We start from the raw sequence: 21,680 nt of genomic DNA, 5'->3' as shown, positions 1-21,680 counted from the left end.
TTCTTCCCCACACAAGTAGATCATCTATGTAAATTTCCACTCCAGTAAAATTAAAAATTTCCTTGAATTTTTTATGGAAAACCTCTGGTGCACAACTAACCCCATATGGAAGCCTTAAAAACTTGTATCTTCCGAAAGGAGTGGCAAAAGTGCACAGATCTGAACTCTGAGAATCTAAAGATATTTGCCAGAACCCGGACATTGCATCCAAAGTACTGAAATATTTCGCACCATTTAACTTGGACACAATTTCTTCAAAAGTAGGCAAAGGAAAGTATTCCCGTAATATATTCTTATTTAAATCTCTAGGATCTAGAAAATTCGAAGAGATCCGTTAGGTTTTTTCACTAAAACTATGGAATTCACCCATTCTGTAGGATAATCTACTTTACAGATAATATTTTCTTTCTCCATGTTTGACAAACAGTTCTTAAATTCGGTTAATAGTGGAAACGGAACTTTTCTGACAGAATGAATTACCGGATTTGTTTTATTATTAAGTATTATATGATATGGATTTTTCAGACAACCTATGCCTTCGAAAAGGTGAGAATATTTTTCTAATAAAGAGTTACAATTACTGTTCAAAAAATCGATTTTTTTAATTAAATTCATTTGTATACACGAATTCAAACCTAAGATGGCGAAAGAATCAATATCTACTATGATAAATTTTAATACATAATCTTTATTTTTTTAAGAACAATTCAATTCACACTCTCCTACGTTCAGAAATACTAGCATTGGAATAGTTAGTTAATTTTACATTAGTTTTCTTTATTTTTTCAATCGGCAAATTGATTTTTATCAAATCTTTTTTACTCAGAACATTCACCATCGCTCCAGTATCTAGCTTAAAACTAATAGTGGCTACTTTATTTACAAAAATTTCTACTTTCCATTGTTGACACCGAATCTCAGATGTGTCATTTACCATTCCAATAAATACTCTATTTTGAGATAAGTTTTCACCTATGTCATCAGCCTCCTCCATATTACAGTTCTCAGAATGAACCAAATGAATATTCCGCTGGCGACACATTTTGTGGAAATGATTAAACTTACCACAGAAACTGCATTGTTTACCAGTAGCCGGACAGTTTTTACCTCTCATGTATTGTGAGCCACACCTATAACAGAGACCTTTCATCTGGCTTGGTACTTCAGATCTCTGCTGCCTGAATGACTGACCGAGCCCGCTACCTGTTGTAGCACAGCTAATTTAATAATGAAGCAACTTATTGTAATAGTTTTAATAAGAAAAATGTAAAGAGGTTAGTCAACATGAACGACCATCTTTTAGAATACATACACACAGACAAGGAGCGACTACTACTACGCTACTTATACATTTTTGACATCTATAACACAGAACATCTGTAACACAGAAAAGATCATAGAGTTTGTGCAGAATTGTATTCAATTCAACACTACTTGGTGTTGATTTGGACATTCACTTGATTGCTGCCTTGTCTGGTGCTGATACGTATTAAATTTTCGCGTTCCTTGAAAAATTCTTGAATGTTTTTGTATACTACACACTGTTCTTTCTCCTGCCATCTCTTTCTCTTGTTTTTTGGACTCCTCAACCGACAAACATATTTGAACTGCCTTTTTCAGTTCCAATTCATCATCTTCTAATAATCGTTGTTTCAACTCAACCGAAATTAGTCCACTTATTAACACTGAACACGTTAAACTTTCTTCTATGTCTCCCAACTCACAGTTTTTTGCCCTATTCTTAAGTTCCGTTACATATTGTTGTACTGTTTCTCCCTCAGATTGCTTCCTATTGATGAATTTGTATCTTTCAAACGTAAGATTTTTTTTCGGTTGAAAATGCTCTTGAAACTTTTTTATCAAAGGTTCCATTTTATCTGTTTCACCATCCGAAAATTGAAAAGTATTATGAATGTGCAATCCTTCATCACCAATGTATTGCAGTAATTGAGCACATTGCAGATCCTCCTTTTTTCTATCTAACTCTGCTGCCTTTAGATAATTTTTGAACTTTTTTATCCAAAAATTCCACTTCTCCGAAACATTTCCGCTCATGTTAAGTGGCGCAATACCTCGATAATCAGCCATAACTTATTTTTCACAACGTTTAAAATTCACACAATTTATTATATTTTTTTATCCTGTTCGCAGCGCCATGTAATGATTCTACGATTCCATTTTAACAACTGTTTATTTTGAGGAAGTAAACATACCATTCAACAAAAACATATATATAAAAAGTGGTAGGTACAATGTGAATATACATGGTGGCACACACATACAAATAGGATCTATTTTAATTTATTACACTTACAACTGCCGATACTAGAGCGGCACTAATTATTTTATTTTATTTTAATAAGTCAATATGTGGGTTAGTATCTTATGAGATAATATTGTTGGTTCTCTTTATCGATGGTGAACTGAATGGTGAAAATTTTTACTTCTGAACGATGAAATTAGCTCCAGAATAAATACTAGAAATACTAGAAAGAGAATAAATACTAGAAAGAGATAACCTTGTAGAAAACGAATTGATGTTTTATCAGGAAGAGGCACCTCCGCACAAATTAAAATCAAAGTCAAAGACTAAAATTCGAATTTTGAAGTTTTAACGTCGGAATATGCAAAAAATATAGTTATTTATGTATCAAGGGAATTAGGAGGGCCTTAATTACCGATGGCAAAGTTTGCGTCCCGAGGGCCTCTGGCCCGAGGGACAGCAATTGCCTGAGGTTATTAAGGCTCATTAATTCCCGTGGTACATAGATAATTTTATTTCTGACCGATTTCAATAAAATTTTGTTCATTTTTGAAACGGAAAAATGTACCAATTCATTACCTTCCCGGTATATTTGAATCAGGTACCGTTGATTATAGTAGAGTTTTCTTGTTGCTAGGTTGTTGCTATGTTACTTGTTTATAAACAGAACTTTGTTATCAAGCTGTGTTTGTGGTGAAAACGTGTTTTCTACCCCAAATATAATGGAGGATATTTTGAAAAAAGCTGAACAAGCAAGAGAATCATTAATTCCATCGAAAAGTGAAGCCGTATACCAAAAAGAATACAAGATATATCTGGACTGGCTGACACGGAAAAATGTTATGCCAAAAGATGTCACTGAAACTGTATTTCTGGCATATTTTCAAGAAATGGTAAGGAATTTCCTATGTTTTTCGGTTGATTTGGTAGTAATTGTGATTATTCGTTTCAGTCAGAAACGTATAGTCCGAATTCTTTATGGACTAAATGGTCAATGCTAAAATCGATGGTGACTATACATGAGAAACGAGATATCACCAAGTTCAATGAACTACAGGCTTTTTTGAAACGGAAGAGTAAGAGTTATAAGCCGAAAAAGTCTGCTGTTTTATTTCCTAAAGATGTAAGTGGAAGTTACAGTGGCGGAAGTAATTTTCAGGAAACATTTCAAAATTGTACATTTATTATTTGTAATGACGTGAATAAATAAAATATGGTTCAGTTTTCATTTCTATTTATTTTTACTTGTGAAAGGTAGAGGGAATTATAAAATCTATAATGTCCCAAGGGAGTTCCTCTTTATTGATAGCGTAACTATGACGATATAAGCTTATAATATCCCGGTCAGAAATAAAATAATTTTTCTTTTTGATTTCTAAGCTTTCCTGTGACATAAGTCAACCGAGGAGCTATTTTAAAATGAAAATCAGAAGTAATAAATAGCCAAATGATTCATTAATATATTTTATTAACATAACACATATACAAAAGTATAACATTAGACGACTAATTTCTAGGAACTTTAATCAGCAAAAAAAATTTGAATAAAATATCAGATTAGAGTCATATTATTACAGTATATAAATAGTTACCATATGAATGCATAAAATTTTTGCATTTGGAAACTAGGGCTGGAAATCAAGATGTAGGTTCTACTTGAATTGAATATATAGATGTGTCTCTAGTAATTCAAATGCAATGTTTTCACAAATATATAAAAAAAACAACTCATTAGACGATATTCGAACTTGCAAAGTATTCAAATATTCAGTATCAACAATTTTTTTTAATATTATACAACCTGCGCTTTAAATAAATCAACAACACTAACTACAAGTAAGAATATAATAACTTAACTGTTTTGAAAAACTATTCAATAATAAAAAATTGTTCTCTCTAATTCCAATAAACATTTAACTTATGATCTTCGTCCATAGTTTCATTGAAGTAGTTACTATCACTTCTAGTCTCCATACTTAGAAATCCAACTTTTTCGTAAAAAATATTCATAGGCACAGGTCTACGTGGTTTGTTCTCTACCTCGACACTGTAATTTTCATAAATCCCTTTGAATTGTTCCCAAAATAACAAGCACAACATTGTGTGTGGACCAAGCTTCAGATAAAGAGGTCCCATTCCTTTATAGAAAGGTCTTAGGCCATTTTTCATATAAATACCCTTCATGCAGTCAAAATAGCCCCTGTACATTGGTCCATTTGGTTTAGCGCCAATTGCTAAAAATTGCAAAGAGAAGATAAATAATAGATTGTTAATATGTTATCATAAAAAAAAACGTCAGGTATAAAAACCTGCAGTTCAGGGCTAACAAACCCGGAAAATAAAATCGACACATTAAAAATATTTTTCATTCACTTCGTATTTAAAACTAACATTATAAATAATCAAATGTAGAGCCGGTAGACCCAGTCATTGTAGCAAATCCATTTTGATATTAAGTTGAGTCAAGTTGAGAATATATTACAGATATCAGGAAATCATTCCTGATTTTTCTCAATGAAAATGTTCGCTCAAATTTCAATACTCCAACATCAGAGGACTGCTAATAATAAATAATATTGTTCTCAGGATGTGATAATATTGGTCATTTTTGATGCTATGGTTTTGCATGAAAAATTACCTTCATTGTCCATTCCAAGACATTGTCTTGCACTAATATTAGTCATCTGATGTTGGGATAGTGAAAATAAATCCCAGTATATGTGTGGAAGGATTTTGCTTTCAATCTATTGAAAAAGCATACATTATCAAATACACATCAACATTATCAACTTCATTTGTATCCACCGACCCATAATAAATTACTTTCAAAATTTGGAATGGAATATAATGAAAACTTATCAGCTCTAGAAAGCAATGTTCGTTTTTCTGGTGTGAGTATGAGCCTCGATAATTCATAAGTTCATTTTTTACGGTTTGAATACTGGTAGGACAAGAAATAGAGGTTCACAGTTTTCTCATGTTTTGGAGAGCCGAAAAAAAAATGCCGGTGAAGAAAGGAAGAAATAAATCTCCGAAGAACCGATCATGAACAATTTTATAATGAAAAAAGATATCCAACTCTTCTGCGACTCTTTGAATCCATCCGAGTCATTGTATATGAAACGTCACCAATGAAAGAATTGCTCCACTTTGTATGGAATCGAGAATCCTCAAACCATACTAATATGAACAGTATACTAAAATGGTCGAAGCTTAATACATCATTAGAAGCTATTGTGAAATGAAATAACTTCTTTCACGGAAAAAAAACTCTCGTTGTTTTTGCTTTGTCGTTATTGCTGTTTGTGACTTTCGGCTTGGACAGTATGATTTAGGTAAAAATCAAATCAGACTTTTTTTCTTTGATTTATAATTCCAAAATCTTCACAAGGTCGTTTGTCTCGTATCATGGAGTCAACTGCAAATCTATGAAATGACAAGAGTTGCGTTGTTAGGAGTAGTAGAATGGAAGCAAGAATTAATACCTCCCCAAGGTTACATCAATCACCACACGAAGACAGACACGAAGGCAGAATCGAACAAAAAAATCTTTCAGCAGTAACTTACGATCTTAGCTGCAAACTATGAGCAAGGCGTTCTTAAGAAGTTACTGGTAAAAAAAGGCTGTGAATTTTGGATATATCCATAACCAACTACTGCAAAGTTATAAGATCTCCAATCCAAGATCGAGATGATCAATATTGTGATCAATAACTTTATTTGTTTTCCAATTTATGTATAATGCAGCTGATCTGACAGATTTAACATTTTTCAGAAGAATAAAGTGAACGAAAACTGATGCGAAAAATGGTTACCTACCCCAAGGATATATTCATTCAAATGCGAATTTTTTTAACAAACTACGTATCAGAGAACTCATAGATTTCAAGAATTACCTACGAATGAAAATGAAATTTATTAGAGTTACTGCCAGCAAACACGAACGAAATACAGTCCTTAGAGATGTCCTTAGATGAGTGTGAAAAAGATTGACTATTACGTTAAGATATTTGACTACTATACTGGAGATTCATATGCAACTTAAACATTTTCAAGCATGCCACATTTTATGAAACGAAATTTCTCCGCTGCGTCTGTCTGTTTATTTGAACGCGATCAACTCAAATACTATCAAAATTGATTTTCATGGATTTTAACCAATGGACAGAGTGACTCAAGATGAAGGTTGGTGTGTATAATTACTTTTTTGCAAATTGGTTGAAATATGACGATGATATTGAAATGACATTGAAATTTGATAAATATCTCCTGATTTTGACAAACTATTTTTATCTGTATGCAGTGTAAAATCGAGTCATCACAAGCGGCATTTTGCCCTTCAAATATTTAAAGCTAGGATTCCCATTCCTTGAGGGTGAAGGGATGTAGGGTTGAAAATTACATATCTAAATGGAAACTTGGATACTAAATTCTACCGATCCTAACATTTTTTCAATATTACAAAAATGATGTTCAAGCTCCTTATTTTCAAAATAAAATGTGTTGACTACAGATCACGACAATATTGTAATAAGTACGCTACAAAATGCCTAAGTGCCAACTGTCTCGAGGGTCACCGATTAAACACCAGTCATGCTCAGATCGTGCATCATTCCACATCCTAGCCATCCTGTCCATATATTCAGTAACACAAATATCACTGAACTGGCGTTAATTAATGACATTATCATTACCTTGTTTGTACATATTTGTTAAGACCATATCGAAGGGGGTCATTGCCATACTGAGGACGACTCCAGCAGCTGTACCAGCCAGCATGGTGGTGAACAATGGATGTTGTTGGAACGTTTCGAATTTGTTTAAACTTTCTTTGGCAACTGCAAAGGAAGTTAACTGGGAGGTTCCTATGAAGGCTCTTGGCAAAGAAGCTGTAGCTCCTCTGAAGAATCCTCTTATCTGAAAAAAAAATTTATATAGATAAATCTTGATGATAGATGCCAAAACAAGGCTGATAAATAACAATATGCCTAGTGATGAAATCTGTTTGAAAAATCTATCAAAATCTATTTTTTTGTTAATCAGTTCTCACCTTCTTACGAACGACAGCTCTCAAAAGTCGAAAAAAGGATTAACAAAAGTATATCGAAAAGTATATCTGTAGTTGGATTCAGGCTATTCTTCGCATACATGCTGTTCCAAAATGAAAATTGAAGTACCATTCTTCAATCTATCATATTTTTTCGTAATAAAAATATTGCTTGCCTCAAAAATAATATTACTGGGATCAATGTATTGAAACGAAAATAAAAAAAAATAAGTAGATTATTAATAAGTTACACAAATCATGTTTCTTATCAATAGCGATATCAAATTCTTTATGTATGGCAATATATGTTATTACAATGATGAAAGCATATTTCTTTCACAATAATTATAGAATATATCCGAATATTTTCGGTTTGATAATTAGTTGCGATTTTCAAAATACATCGCTTTAGATTGTCAAAAAAGTCAATATTTGAGAAATTTAATGAAACTTTTTGAGAAATATATCCGATAACAAAACCTAATAAATAGAAAACAAGTTGAGCGTATTTCCTTGTTAATGATGACAGACATAATATCTATAATTGAAGACTGACGAAGCTACCGTGTAGTGAGAACATTGAGAACATTCAATAATTATTATCATAGATCGCAAAAATTGCCCATTTTTTTTTCTTGCTTTTTCCGTTGAACGACTAATGTTCTTCAGTAGAAAGGCTATTTTCTATCGTTTAAAAAATTTTTAAAAAGTTGAGTTAATCAACTTCAATATACAGATTATATTGATTTACCCCTTTCAAGAATTCCAAATATTTAATTATACTCACTCCATGTTCTCTGTAGATTCTCTTTATGGTATCCATGTAACCCGACGACTTTTTTTCATTGTTGTTATTGCTATTGTCAGCAGATTGGGCTTGGTCAATTTCATGTTTGGTTTTCACCAGATAAAATGGGTTAGATAAATACTGGCCTAGAAGGCCACCGACGCTGCTTGTAAGAATACTTTTGGGTACATTAACTTTTCCATCTTCGTTAGTAGTAAATCCCCTGTTCTGTCCAAACTGATACGTGCCTGAAAATATATTATAAATTTCATCATTAGGATTAGTAGTTAAGGATTTTCCTTTAATTATTATAATAAAAATAATAATATTCATCAACAGTACCGTACTGTCACATCAGATAGAAACCAAACCGTTTGCTGTACATGTGCTTTTTTGTCATTGAAACAGAATTGTAGTTTGTGTAATTGAGGACTTGTTTATTCTGTGGACATTCATGATCACTTTAATGTATTATTGCATGTTTATTACACATCTGATAAAGGAAGAAAATAAATTAGTTGGAAGCCATGGAAATTAATAAATCAATTAAAAACCCGAAATATTCACCCCTAAATGAGAAACTCGGTTCATGTAGGTCTCCACTCTTGAATTTATAAGTTTGACAACCCCGGTAATTTCTATAATTTCCAGTGTTGAATTTTATAGTTGGCACCCTTGTCCATTTAACTACCTCTCATTCCAGCTCACGTACAAACTCCCTGTAAAACCTCGTTTCCAGATCTCAAATGTATTATGTTAGTCAAGGAAGCTATAGATTATGCTGTAGACGACCGCTCCCGATATAGAAGGCCCAGACAATCTGTCGAATGAGGCCTTCATGTCCCCCGTTAAAAGATGAACAATATTTTCATCCAAACACCCCAGCCAGGTAGGGGTCCACCGTGACGGGCGGTACTGATGTCTGAGGACATTCATGCCACCACCCATGATCAGTCAGATCAGTTATGACCCGCTCGTCCTTCTGAATAAGCGCCAGTCCTAAGGGTAAGGGAGCCAGGCTCCAACCTGTTTGAAATCAAAACGACATGGGTCAAATGTATTAGTTACTTTTATACTTGATAATGGGATAAAACGCAAAACCGGTCGTGAAAATAAAATATCTAGTAGAAATTAGAGAGAAGTTTTTTCATTCATTACATCAAAGTGAAAATGGTAGTTGTGAAGAAGTTGATTTTTGGAGACAAAAAAATGAAATGGACAAAAAGTCAAGACTCTTCATACCACACTGATGAATGTGTGGTTCTGAATACGTTTTTCGGTGGAAAAAAATTAAAAACCTGTTATTTTCGACTCAATGAAGTTCACAGGTGTGGTAGAAGCCGTCATCTGTTTAGATTATAATGATAATATGAATAATATTCATAACAGTCCTTGAGGGTGGTGGAAGAGTATCAGGACAAACACCGCAGATTTGGTTATGGGAACTATCGTGGAAGAACAGAGTTGCTGCTACAAATATATTTGCCATTCCAGTTCTACTCTACTCGTTTGGAGTAATGAAGTGGTCGCGAAAGGAGCTGTATCAACTCGACGTAAATACCCCAAAAATGATGCATCTCCATGGGAGTTTCCATCCCAAAGAGTCCGTTTCACGGTTGTACTCCTCCCGAAACAAGCAGGAGCTCTTCATTTCTCTTCAGGGCAGCTGCCCGAGTGGCTGATAAACTCGGTTCAGTTGGAACGCGTCCAGCGAAAGGTCCATATAAAAGCCGCAGATATCACTTCACTCCTGCGGCAACACAAGGATAAGCCAATGCATGAGGTCTTCTTTAAAAACATAGGCTTATCAAAGAGCTTTGCTCAGGTTGAATGTGCTGACATCAGAATCTGAGGGGTTCATCAAGGCCTGCCAGGATGGTGTCTTCAATACCTTAGTCTACCGCAGTTCCGTGATGGATATAGAGGTTCCAGACCCAAGCTGTAGAGACAACCGCGAAGCGCCTGAGAACCTAATGCACTGGGTGTCAGTATGTTTAACATATGCGATCCATCGACGTGAGGCGGCCCTAAGAGTGCTTCATCTATCACGGCACTTTCACGGTATTGATGAGACACCAGTGTTGCCCTACGCTCCGGGGATATTGAATCCTTTGTGGAAAACGAGAAGTGCCGAATTTATTAGAACGATTCGTTCCCCACCCTCAGGCTCATACAAGCTAATGAGCCTGATGTAGTCCTTCTCGACCACCAGAGCAAGACGATATTTGTCATGGAGTTTTCAGCTCCTGGCGAGACGAATATCGTCCGAAAAGAGGAGAAAAAACGGATGAAATATCGGGATTTTCTCTTAGAACTCCGCAAACTCTATCCAGACCACTCTGTCAAGATGTTTGTTCTGATTATTGAGTCCTTGGTGGAATGATGCCCTCTCTACTCTCGAATCTTAAAATCATACTGGATTGCCTCACTGAGACAGAAATCTTAGCCACACAGATGCAGAAGGCTGTCATTCTTGGCTCACTGCGCTTGCTCAGGGCATATGATTCTCGGAACCAATGATCACTTAACGCACGGTGTGGGGAGTGGTCATTGGTTGATAATGCTAGTGCGCCCTCCCAAATGTATCGGGGCTTCGGGGGATAGGGCCTGACCAGCGCACACTACGGTGAAAAAAAAGTCAATTAAATAATAATCGAACATAAAGTAATTATATCGAGGTTAATTTGTTCATCTAAATTTCGTCTAGATACTTTTAATTTGATATCATATGATGAAACACTCATAGGTGATATATTTGTACTGATAACTTGTGCCTAGAAACTAGTGAATTTGAAAATTAGGAGGTATGAATTTTTGAGCGGCTATATTAGTATATTGAGTATATTGACTTTTTTCAGGAAGCATAAATGTGGGGTCATACAAATGACTCAAATCTACTATTTATTCCATCAAAATGGTTTTCAATATTTGTGGAAATTTCCTTTGTTTCACACAATTTAGCGTGACTTTAATTTTGTTACTCTCATAATTGACGTTTCAAGAAAAATATAAAAAAAAAAATCTGGCCTCAATTTTCAAACTTCGCATTCAAAATATGTTTGATTTTGATGAATGGGGAAAAAATGAAGATCATTATGATAATATAGCAGTCAAGTCGTTCAATGCCATCAATATTTTTTCATGAGAATCTCTTTTACACAGTTCCTCAACTCAGCAGATGATTGAATTAGATAAAGAGGGTCTGTTAACAATCCAGTAGAACTGGGTATATGAATTTATTCCAAACAAAACACATAGAGTTGACTCTTCAAATGATGAATACACAAGGACCTATATTCCAGAAATAGTAATTCAGATATTTCCATATTCTATAACGAAAAATAACGAAAAGTAAATTGAAAATGTACACACAAAATAATGAGTGGCTTTGAATCTGGAGAACTATACCTATAAATTAGGGGAGAGGTTGCATAATATTATTGTCACTTTTTTCCTATATGTATATATTGTCACTTTCATATTGCCTCGTTTTATAGTACGCTTGCGCCACACCAATTGAAACTTTGAATTCACGCCCTATGCAGAGAACGAGCAGGCCATTATATTCATTCGAAGCCACCGATATGGAAATGTTTCATTAAGTTTCTATTTAAATTAAATTATATTATTTTTGTTTTGGGCATGACGGACCTCCTATGCGTTACAATTTTCTGTCAAAAATATCAATATAGTTGTATTATCTCAAACTCATAGGGATGTGGTATTACAATTTTCATTATTGTAAATGTACGGTACTGATTTCATCACTCATATAAAGATGATTCATTGGAAATTTCATTTCTGTGGGAAGTTCAGCATATAACTTCAGTTTTTTAATGAAATCATTCTTATCGAAAACTTATGATTGTCTTTTTCATCAACCTTCTTTGGATATATTCACCTTCCACAAAGAAGGTCGATAAAATCTGATTTTCCTCCACAAAAATAACTTTATCGTTCAGTATTTATGATTGTTATTATGAAAATTCTGATATGTAAAAAATGGTACAGAAAATCATCATTAATGTTTTGATTGCAGTGTACTATTACAAAAGTCAACAATATTTCATCATGACGTCTTTTCTCTCATCATTGCGGATGATGAACTTGAAAAATATACATCTTACTAAGAAAGCTACAAAGATAAAATATTACGAAATATTGACAACCAATTTGGTCGTTTACTGGAAAGTAACTTTCACAGATTTTAACTCTCGTAGATTTTCCAAGCAACTTATTTTATTTGTGTATTTTTGAGTAAATAGAAATTGTTTCCATTTTAGGAATTTTCAAATTTTCATTTAACAACTTTTTTTTAAACAGCGAGCAGTTTCTGATCGCCGAAATGAAGAATTGTCACGATTTATTACATTGTTTTATTAACAGTTGATCATTTTCAAGTAAATTTGCTAGAAACGAATATTTTTCCAAAAATAAAGCTTATTTTCATTCAGAATAATTTGAGAAATGCTTATTTTTATAGATTTCAATAAACCATATGCCATGATTGCATCTACATTTTATTATCTAATAGGGACCTTTGAAAATGAAAAACCAAAATAGTGTTTAGAATCCGAAAAATAAAAATAAATCTTTCTCATTATTCAACGCTCAACATATTCCACCTACATACATACATCATTTTCAATTGTGTTGATGTTAATGAAATTTTTTTAATTTTTTGAGCCTTTCACAAGGATCACATTTTTTTTACTTAAATTTGTTTCAACATATGCTTTTTCGTTTAATGTTTCAATATATGTTTGGAAAAATAAAGAAAAATATCTACTTTTAGTTTTGGATATTTAAAAAAAAAGCTTGAAATTTTTAAAAATAATGGCTTATATTTGGATTTTTTTTCTTACCTAATTTCATTCCGTAACTGACAAGATATGCCCCAAGGGCAGGCGACAGTCCCTTCTGAAGACTCTTCAAACCATCTTGTCTAGCTACATGGTACCCAGCGTGCAAAAAGTTCGTATATTTTTTTGTAAATTGACTTTTTTTGCTGATTTCCATGTGATGTTTGACAACTTCCAAAGGATTTGTGAAAAAACCCGCACTCGTAGCTGCTAGTCCACCGATAAGAAACTCCATTGTGGCTATTGGCCGTTGAGTCGAGAATTTTTCTCAAACTTTGGGCCTGTCTTCGAACTTTTTTTGTGCACTGACGAGAACTGTGAGGATTTTAGGTGAAACTACATTTTTATAAGATTTTTTGTTAATATCAGTTGAATAAATTTAATTGTTGAAAAGGAAACAGGTGGGGAAAGATAAATCAATGGTGGAAACCGTACGGTAGGAACCGCTAACACCAGTGATCATTCCAAGTATCTTTACTAAACCATATCTATTGTGAATGATACTGTCATAACAGGGTTTGAACAGATACAGTTTTGACAAATTTCAACAAGATTTGATGAAATCAATCATATGGTGTTGACAAAAAGGTTACATTATAGTTACTGTAATTTTTTTCAAAATTGTTTCAATAACATCCTGATTTTTTTTTTATTTAGACTGTCATATGTTTTCAGATATTGTGCAAAGTCTTATTTAAAACACGTCTCTTCAATATTCATGTCGAATAATCATAATATCATGTTTTCATACATCTCAAACATCTTGTCAAATCTAGAAAGAGACTCGAGAATTATCTCTCGCTTTCACCGTCCTCTAACGAATGTGCATCTTGGGTGAGAGCACATATAAAGTTAAAAAGCTGTGATAACAAATATTCATTAGTGGTGAAAGTTCTCTATTTGTCCGTTCAGTAAATGTCAAGTCATATTTAATGAATTGATTCGAAATGTACCAAATGTAGGCAAAAAATATGCAGTGGGTGAATATGAGGAGTTTTTGAAAATTGCCAAAAGTAAAACCGTTTATTTTCTTATTATTCAGTGGGCTATGCTTGAAGACTGGCACTAAACAAATCTAAAGAAATTAACTTTAAACGTTCAAGCCAGTCTCGGATATATCTACACAGTAGGTTGAATGGACTGACGCCAATCAGAAAACAACTGCTCCCCTGGCTTATACCACGAAGGGCGTTGGATTATATCCGACAGGCGTCAGTGCAAGAATCTTCACAGTAGATGTTTTGTAGATAACTGAATATTTTTTAGCCTTTGCTGAATTGTTATCACTCCATAATAGGAAAAACACCATTTTTTCATTTGAAAGTGATTAATGACATTATTTAAATTTATCTACTAATTTGTGACGGAACGGTAGTAGTGAGTATAACTCAGTATAATAAATTAAATTAATCTTTTTTCTAATTTCTCACAAACACATGATTCTTTTTGAAAACAATTGAGTTTTTCTCTTCTATGATTAATTTCAATTTCCCATAAAAAATGGAGGGATTTCACAAAAATCTTTTCAAAAACATACTTCAAAATTATGTAATTCAAAACCAATCGAATTACTTATGTATATTCGAACGAGAATGTTTTATTATTTTTCACTACAATATTCTGGGAGTTACGAATTTGCAACCATCGATGGAAAAGGCATCCATCTTTCAAAATACCACGCATTATCTGTGTGGTTTTTTAAGGAGGAAATTTTGATAGGTACTTCGTAATTGAGGCTAGTAATAAATCTATTTGCATTATGCATGCGATTGAAATCACACTTAACATTGAGAAAACATTTGCATTATATACATTATATACAAACTCTAGTGTAGAACATCCATCTGAATAGTTTCTGCTGATTTTTTTGTTGAAAAATGTCATTCAATTCTATTTCTCCGATTGCTTTCACAACAGAAAAAATAGAAGAGTGACGCGAAATGTGAAGAAAATGGATGTGTGTTCAAATTAGTTCTAACGATTTTTCCATGTGAAAGTGTAAACATTTTATTCTTCCATCGTATTCAATTTTCATTTTGTTATTTTTTCGATAGAAATAGTTTGCAGTTTTATCGGTATATCAATACAAATGTGGTTTCTTGAACATTTTGGCATTTCTTAATCAAACTACCGATTCTTAAATCAAGATGTTGCTCTGTAACTACTAACTACTACCAAATAATTTTTCCAATTATGTATGAACAAACAACTTCATTTTGAACTTGTGGTACGTATTGAAAGTACAATAAAATTACAGGTAAAATCAGTAAAAAATCAATACTCGGATGAGAAAGCCAAAAAAATTGACGATAAACTTTCAACATACTTATAATAAATAAAGCAAGTTTGTGAGCTTTTCTGATCTGAAATGTTAGTAATTATTGAAATTTTTGAGTTGAATCACCTGCGAGTAATTGCAAATCTTATCTGTCTCACAAAATAATCTTCTCAATTTCGCAACTGAAAGCTACGCAGATCTATCAATAAGTTTTAACCGAACTCATTTGGATGGATTAGAATTCGTCTGTGAACATATATCAATTTACTCACCTGTAGATATGATAATTGATGGATGAAAAGTGTTGTTGAGAATTAAAAATCTATGTAAATTTGATACAAATGCTATCCAATACTATTTGATTCATCGTACTGAATTTTTGTGTAAGATGAAAAAACTTTGATGTACATATTGAAGGAGACTTCATTGTGAGATTTGATATAAGTTTACAAAACTGCGACTGGTTCATAAGAGCTCGAAATGGTTGCCTTAAACTTTTTGACATATGAACAGCCTATCCGATATTTCACGCCAAACATTCTCGAACACAGTAACGTCAATATCTCTACAAATATTTATTATTCTCTGCCGTATATCCAATATTCAAGCAGGTTCAGTTCCGTACACCTTTCGCTTCAAATAGCCCCATAAAAAAAATCCGAAGGTATCAAATCTGGCAAGCGGGCTGGCTAGTCTGTAGGACCCCGACGGCCAATCCAACGACCGGGAAAAGTATTATCTAAATAGTTTCTCACTTGTCTGGAGTAATGTGGTGGTGTTCCATCTTGTTGGAATACAATATCCATATCGAATTCATTAGGATTCGCTTCGACGATTTCATTGATGAGAGGGTCAACAGTAGTTTCCAGCATATTCAAATACAGTTCCCCTTTTGAATTTTTATCAATACATAGAGGTCCTACAATATGATTTCCCAATATTCCCGCCCAAACGTTAATTTTTTCTGAATATTGGGAAAACCGAAAACTAAATGAGAATGTTCTAACTGAACAATGATATTCATTGTCGTACTGATATTTTTTGTCGTTTTTATAAACCAAAAATAACTCAACAAACCTTATCGGCTTGCTGAAATTGCCATATAGCATATAAAAAGAAATATTTCTAGAAATATCGATATTAATGTGTTTGTCTTCAGGATTATCATTAAATGTTCCGCCATTTTGCAGTACGTGAAGATATTGACTTCATATTCTAGAGTTGCGAAAAGTTGGCACATTTATGTCGCTGGAATTGCAAAGGCTGCTTCTTAAAAGTTTGGCAAATTGTTCCGAATCAGTAAACTGAAGCAACTCTTAATGCTTTATAGAGCTCAGATCAGACCTTCTTTAGAGTATTGTTCTCATGTATGGATGCCATCACGTACAACTTTGATAGCCTGGAATATCGAAGAAAGGTTGGAGATTTGTCTCTCTTCTATAGATACTTTCACGGGAAGTGTTCAAGTGACTTGGCACATTTGATTCCACCAAGAGCGGTACATATCAGAAATACGCGACGGACAGTGGCTGCTCATCGTTTTGAGGTTCAACTCAGTACACCTCGAACTTCAGTGTTTAAAAATTCTTTCATCTGGAGAACTACGTTAATGTGGAATAAACTTCCTGAGAACTATTTTTCAAATTGATTTAATCTTCAGCGATTCAAATCCAATGTGAATCACTACTTTCGCACAGGCACCGATCTGAGAACACCTTAATAATTTTCCTGTTGTGCTTGTGTTTTGTTAAAAAAACGTATCAGCTGTTTTCTAACCAGCAACACTCAGAAGTGTTTATTAGAGTCTTGTAATCATTAGCAAAAGGCAAATGATTTCATCTTCATAAAAAATGTAAAAGTTAATATTTTTTTCAATTTAGTTATTAGGCTCATAAGATAAACATTTGTATAAGATCTTATCATCATTGTTTGACAGCAGATGTTTGTCAGAGGAAAATATCCGAATCTTATTTATGACTTACAAATATTCATTCCAGAAGTGACTGAGAGAAGATTATTGTACTAGACAAGAAAATGTATTTTTCTATTATTATGTATTTAGATCAATAAAGTGCGTTACTCGTTAATCTTTCATTTTGAAGCATTCTGATAACTAATCATTCGCTGTTCTGAATTACCTAAGCCAGACGACGTTATCGATGAGCTCATATTTTTACGAAAACTTCTAAAAATATTTCCATTGGTTGACTGGTCAAAAACCACAGATGGATATCGACTGTTTTGATTTTATAACTATATAAATATATTCATCTTTCATTTTAAGTTTGACATAAATATCATTTGTGAAAACTTCGTGTCAATCAATCAACTTATATAACAAGCAATTGACGTTGCACAATTCTCTGTTATGTTCTGAAAACATACTAACAATGTAACTGATTGATGAAAACTACTGACTTAATGATCTTGAATATACCCATACTCATTTAAATTTCAATTATGAATACTATTAGACCGGGAGCCCGTGACAGAAATTTTGACCCCGTTTTTTACCGTCTGCCTTTTTCAGGGAACATATTTACAGCTACAAGCAACACTATTATGCATTAAACGAATTTTTTACTCATGTAACACATGCTTATACCTCAACTCTAGTTTGCGAAAAAGAAGCTTTTACCGTCTGCCATTCATGCAAACGGGGGGCTAGGTTACGCAACCCGCAAAAAGGTAATTGGCAGACGGATACATGGTGTTCTGGCTAGAACATGAATTCATTTAACAAAAAAAAAATGGTTAACTGAAATCAATTTTTTACCGTCTGCCAAGCACAGCGTAGACTAACAGTAGCATGAAATGAACGAACAGACGAATAGACCGTGTTTATACAACTGGAAAATATTTTTTAATTTGCAAAAATAATGATTAAATTTTACCGATATTTTACCGTCTGCCATTGTTTCCTTGTAATATGTATTTTTATTAGGTAGACAAATTGTCAATTGGCAGACAAATAAACCGTGTTTATACAACTAAAAAATATGTTTTAATTTGAAAAAAAAAATATTAACTTTGACGAACGTTTTGCCGTCTGCCATTGTTTCATTGCATTATATATTTATTAAGTAGACAAACTGTCAATTGGTAGACGAATCGACCGTGTTTAGACGGGAGTAGTTGACAATATGTGATGACACAAGTGTCAATGATATTTCACAAGATAGATTTTTACTCCAATATTCATACCCAACCATTTGCAATGACTTAATTTTTTTTTAATTGACATTGTTGTTTACAAGGTAAATGTGTCTAGAACCGTTGTTATTAAAAATATTTAATGTTATAATTATAGGAACGATATTTCTTGTTTGTCTTTCGTTCGGCGAGAAAACAATAGATTGAAAGTGCAGCATTTGGTAGAATCTGCCGTATTCTATCTATATCATTAATGAATATAAATTATTAATGAATAATACAACGGTACCAAAAACCAAAACATAAATGTACAATTGTGTAGTACCAAAAATTATAGAACTTTTGATTCAGTAAAAACTTATGCTACACAGTGGAATGATGTTTCTTTGTTGAAGAGTAAAAGCGATCAAGTAAGTGCTGATTCAGAGATCAGCGTCAACATCAACAAAGATATTTTCTGCGCAAAGAAGATTCCGGAAAAGTTACTGAAGCATTTCAAAAATAAGATAAAAATAAATGTACCGAAATTCATTTTACCCATCGATTGTGAGGTTGTCATCAATATGGATGGTATATCAGGAAATGTATGATTTTGAGAAATGAAGTTAGACAATTCAATCGAAAACCAATTGGAGAAAATGTCACTGTAACTGACCTCATAGCTGGAGAATGTTCCATGCCGTCATATTCAACAAATTTTTATACTACCATGCTTGCTGAATTTAATTATAGACGAAGGAAAAATGCGCATACCGCTTGGCTTGTTAATTCTTTTGGTTCCGATGCAATTTATTCCATACGTAATGATTCAATAAAACTATCTAAACAAATAACTTTGGCTAGTACAGTGAAATTTATGACTAACAGCAAAAAACTTGAAAATTCTCCATAAATTTGATCATATATGCAGCTACGAAACAATTCAAAGTCTAGAAAATGAAGCTACATATTCTCTCACGAAAAATCCATGTATTTCTAAATCTCGTGTATTTGTCATTATTTATTCCCACTTTATCAAAACAATTGTTGAAAAAAATGGTAATAGAAGTTGTGTCGTTTCAAGTTGTGTCAAGAAGTTGTGTCCACTGAAATTGATGAAAATCTCTTATGAAGTAACATTGAAATTTGTGTCATCAAAAATTGTCTAATTTTCTCATCTGCACACGGTCTATTCGTCTGCCAATTGACAGTTTGTCTATTGAATTATTATAAAGTGCAAGAAAACAATGGCAGACGGTAAAACATGGGTCAAAGTTATTACTTATTTTTACAAATAAAAGAAAATCAGTTGTAAACACGGTCAATTCGTCTGCCAATTGACAATTTGTCAATTCAAGAGGCAGACGGTGAAAAATGGTTCAGAGACAGTGTAAAAAAATTGTTAATTAACTAATGCCTACAAATTATTATTACACCGGCAAACCGTCTGCCTTGTGAAAATTCGTTCATTTCATGCTAGTGTTATTCTACGCTGTGCTTGACAGACGGTAAGAAATTCATTTTAGTTGACCATTTTTTTTATTAAATAAAAAATTCATGCTTAAGCCAGAACACCATGTAACCGTGTCAATAATTTTTTGCGGGTTGCGTAACCGCATGAATGGCAGACGGTAAAATGTTGGTCAAAGAAGCATTCTTTTGCAAACTAGAGTTAGTGTACTCGAACCATAGGCAAACAATTCGTTTAACGCATAATACTGTTGCTTTTGACTGAAAATATGTCCCCTGAAAAAGGCAGGCGGTAAAAAGTGGGGTTAAAATTTCTGTCACGGGCTCCAGGCCTGTATCTTTTTCTATTCTATCCATTCAAGTTATTCCGTCTCAGTTTTAATGCGTTATCTTGTCCTATCTCTTTACATGTTTGCCTATGATCCTAGCGTCTGAGGGGAGGGGGACAAAAGTCCTGTTGTCCCCTTCTGGATTCGAATAGGACCAAATTCTTCAGGATCTTTTATTACTGAAAATTGTTTTGAGATAGTGAAAGGGGCTCACAATGTAAATTCAACTTGATTGCAAGTCAGAAGGAACAGTCTTCAATCGTTTTTTAATGAAGGTAAACTGTCTCCAAATTGACATTACATTATATCTTTGCAAACCAAAGGAATCGCTCGTCTAAAGCTTTAATTTTAAGGAGATTCAGAGACGCACAGGAAACTTCTCAAAACTCTCAGAGACCGATGTTTGTGAGAAAGGGACATCTTACGTTGGATTTGGAAAAACAGATTTCAGAAAGTGGTTTTCAAAAAGTGTCGTTCGAAATTCATCGAGCTTAAGCTCGAAGCACTGGGCATATAGACAACAGAAGTTTGCCATGTACCTCTTGACACATATCGCTCTCGGTGGAATCAAACAAGCTAAGTCAGTCGAACAATTCCAGTGAAAATATTCATAGAAAACAGGCAAGTTTGCAATATTTCTTCAATATGCCAGGTTATCGATGTTGAATAATGTTTAGGTTTTCAGTCAGGTGAATGCCTCTTTTCTGTAATGAATCCAACAGTTTCAGCTTGTGACTAGTGATGACGCTATGCACAATAAAGCATTAAAAATTGCCGAGGAAAGTATAAATTCCTAGTTCGAAATAGTGTTCCAAATTTCTGAGGATCTATGGCTATATCTGTAACATGATTGTGACAAGACATGGTGGTTTCCAATTTGACACCCAATAAATTAATTGAAGCTGCGGAATTGTATGCAATGATGACATTATTATGTCCGATGCTGCCACATTTGCCTTCTCAGAGGAAATTTATGCCTGGATACCTATTGTAAGTACTTGGTTATTGCCATCCCAAACCTAAATTTTCTCAAGATCTTAATTAGGATAAAAAATTTCTTGTTGTCGTCAAAGATGATTTTAGGATATCTAAATCGAAAGAAGAAACAAGCGCGCTGTCGTCAGCAGAACAGTGTATTGGATTTCTGGTTTTTCCCAATAGGTTCCTAATACTACTTGTGATTATTTTGCTGTTGCAAAAGTATCAGAGAAAGAACCATTGATGGTTATTTGTAAAAAGAACGGTGTTGAGAATATCGGAGTGCCACGAACAAAGACACAAAGATGATCGCAAACCATAACATCGAAGTTAAATTAGTAAAACCTCTTGTCAGACACAATTTAAGGCATATGAGATATCAAGCGCAACAGCCTGAGATTTTCTGTGTTTCTTGATTGCATTTTTCCAAGGCTGGTCACATATGTAAGAAAGTCGCCGGTTGATCTCTGTTTTCAGAAAGTATATAGAACTCACAATAATAATAATTTCAAATTTTCACAATATAGACTTTAT

At 33.5% G+C, this 21,680-nt stretch overlaps 2 protein-coding genes across 2 annotated transcripts; one reads left to right on the top strand and one right to left on the bottom strand.

Annotated features, from left to right (window-relative positions):
* The first annotated feature begins 2,634 nt into the window (after positions 1 to 2,634).
* On the top strand, positions 2,635 to 3,545 carry LOC141480482 (uncharacterized). Its single transcript, XM_074170497.1, has 2 exons — positions 2,635 to 3,156; positions 3,216 to 3,545. The coding sequence occupies exons 1-2, from the start codon at positions 2,986 to 2,988 to the stop codon at positions 3,471 to 3,473; spliced, it is 429 nt and encodes a 142-aa protein (XP_074026598.1). The 5' UTR covers positions 2,635 to 2,985; the 3' UTR covers positions 3,474 to 3,545.
* A 168-nt stretch (positions 3,546 to 3,713) lies between these two features.
* Positions 3,714 to 13,288, bottom strand: LOC111509695 (solute carrier family 25 member 35). Its single transcript, XM_023165487.2, has 4 exons — positions 12,963 to 13,288; positions 8,098 to 8,345; positions 6,958 to 7,180; positions 3,714 to 4,497 (listed from the first exon to the last, which is right to left on the bottom strand). The coding sequence occupies exons 1-4, from the start codon at positions 13,192 to 13,194 to the stop codon at positions 4,160 to 4,162; spliced, it is 1,041 nt and encodes a 346-aa protein (XP_023021255.2). The 5' UTR covers positions 13,195 to 13,288; the 3' UTR covers positions 3,714 to 4,159.
* Positions 13,289 to 21,680: the final 8,392 nt, after the last annotated feature.

This window comes from Leptinotarsa decemlineata, unplaced genomic scaffold (genome assembly GCF_025532065.1).
Source record: "Leptinotarsa decemlineata unplaced genomic scaffold, Ldec_3_MD MMD2_P_RNA_scaffold_9, whole genome shotgun sequence".
NCBI classification, from domain to species: domain Eukaryota; kingdom Metazoa; phylum Arthropoda; class Insecta; order Coleoptera; family Chrysomelidae; genus Leptinotarsa; species Leptinotarsa decemlineata.
The sequence above is the reverse complement of the archived record's forward strand: the minus strand, read 5'-3'. Positions and strand labels throughout refer to the sequence as shown.

Bases quoted from the DNA above. Each gene is read 5' to 3' on its own strand.
- LOC141480482 (XM_074170497.1), top strand. From the start codon at position 2,986: ATGGAGGATATTTTGAAAAAAGCTGAACAAGCAAGAGAATCATTAATT. The intron at 3,157-3,215 runs GTAAGGAATTTC...TATTCGTTTCAG, and splicing joins TGGCATATTTTCAAGAAATG to TCAGAAACGTATAGTCCGAA.
- LOC111509695 (XM_023165487.2), bottom strand. From the start codon at position 13,194: ATGGAGTTTCTTATCGGTGGACTAGCAGCTACGAGTGCGGGTTTTTTC. The intron at 7,181-8,097 runs GTGAGTATAATT...TTTTTTTTTCAG, and splicing joins GAATCTACAGAGAACATGGA to ATAAGAGGATTCTTCAGAGG. The intron at 4,498-6,957 runs GTAATGATAATG...TGCAATTTTTAG, and splicing joins AACAAATATGTACAAACAAG to CAATTGGCGCTAAACCAAAT.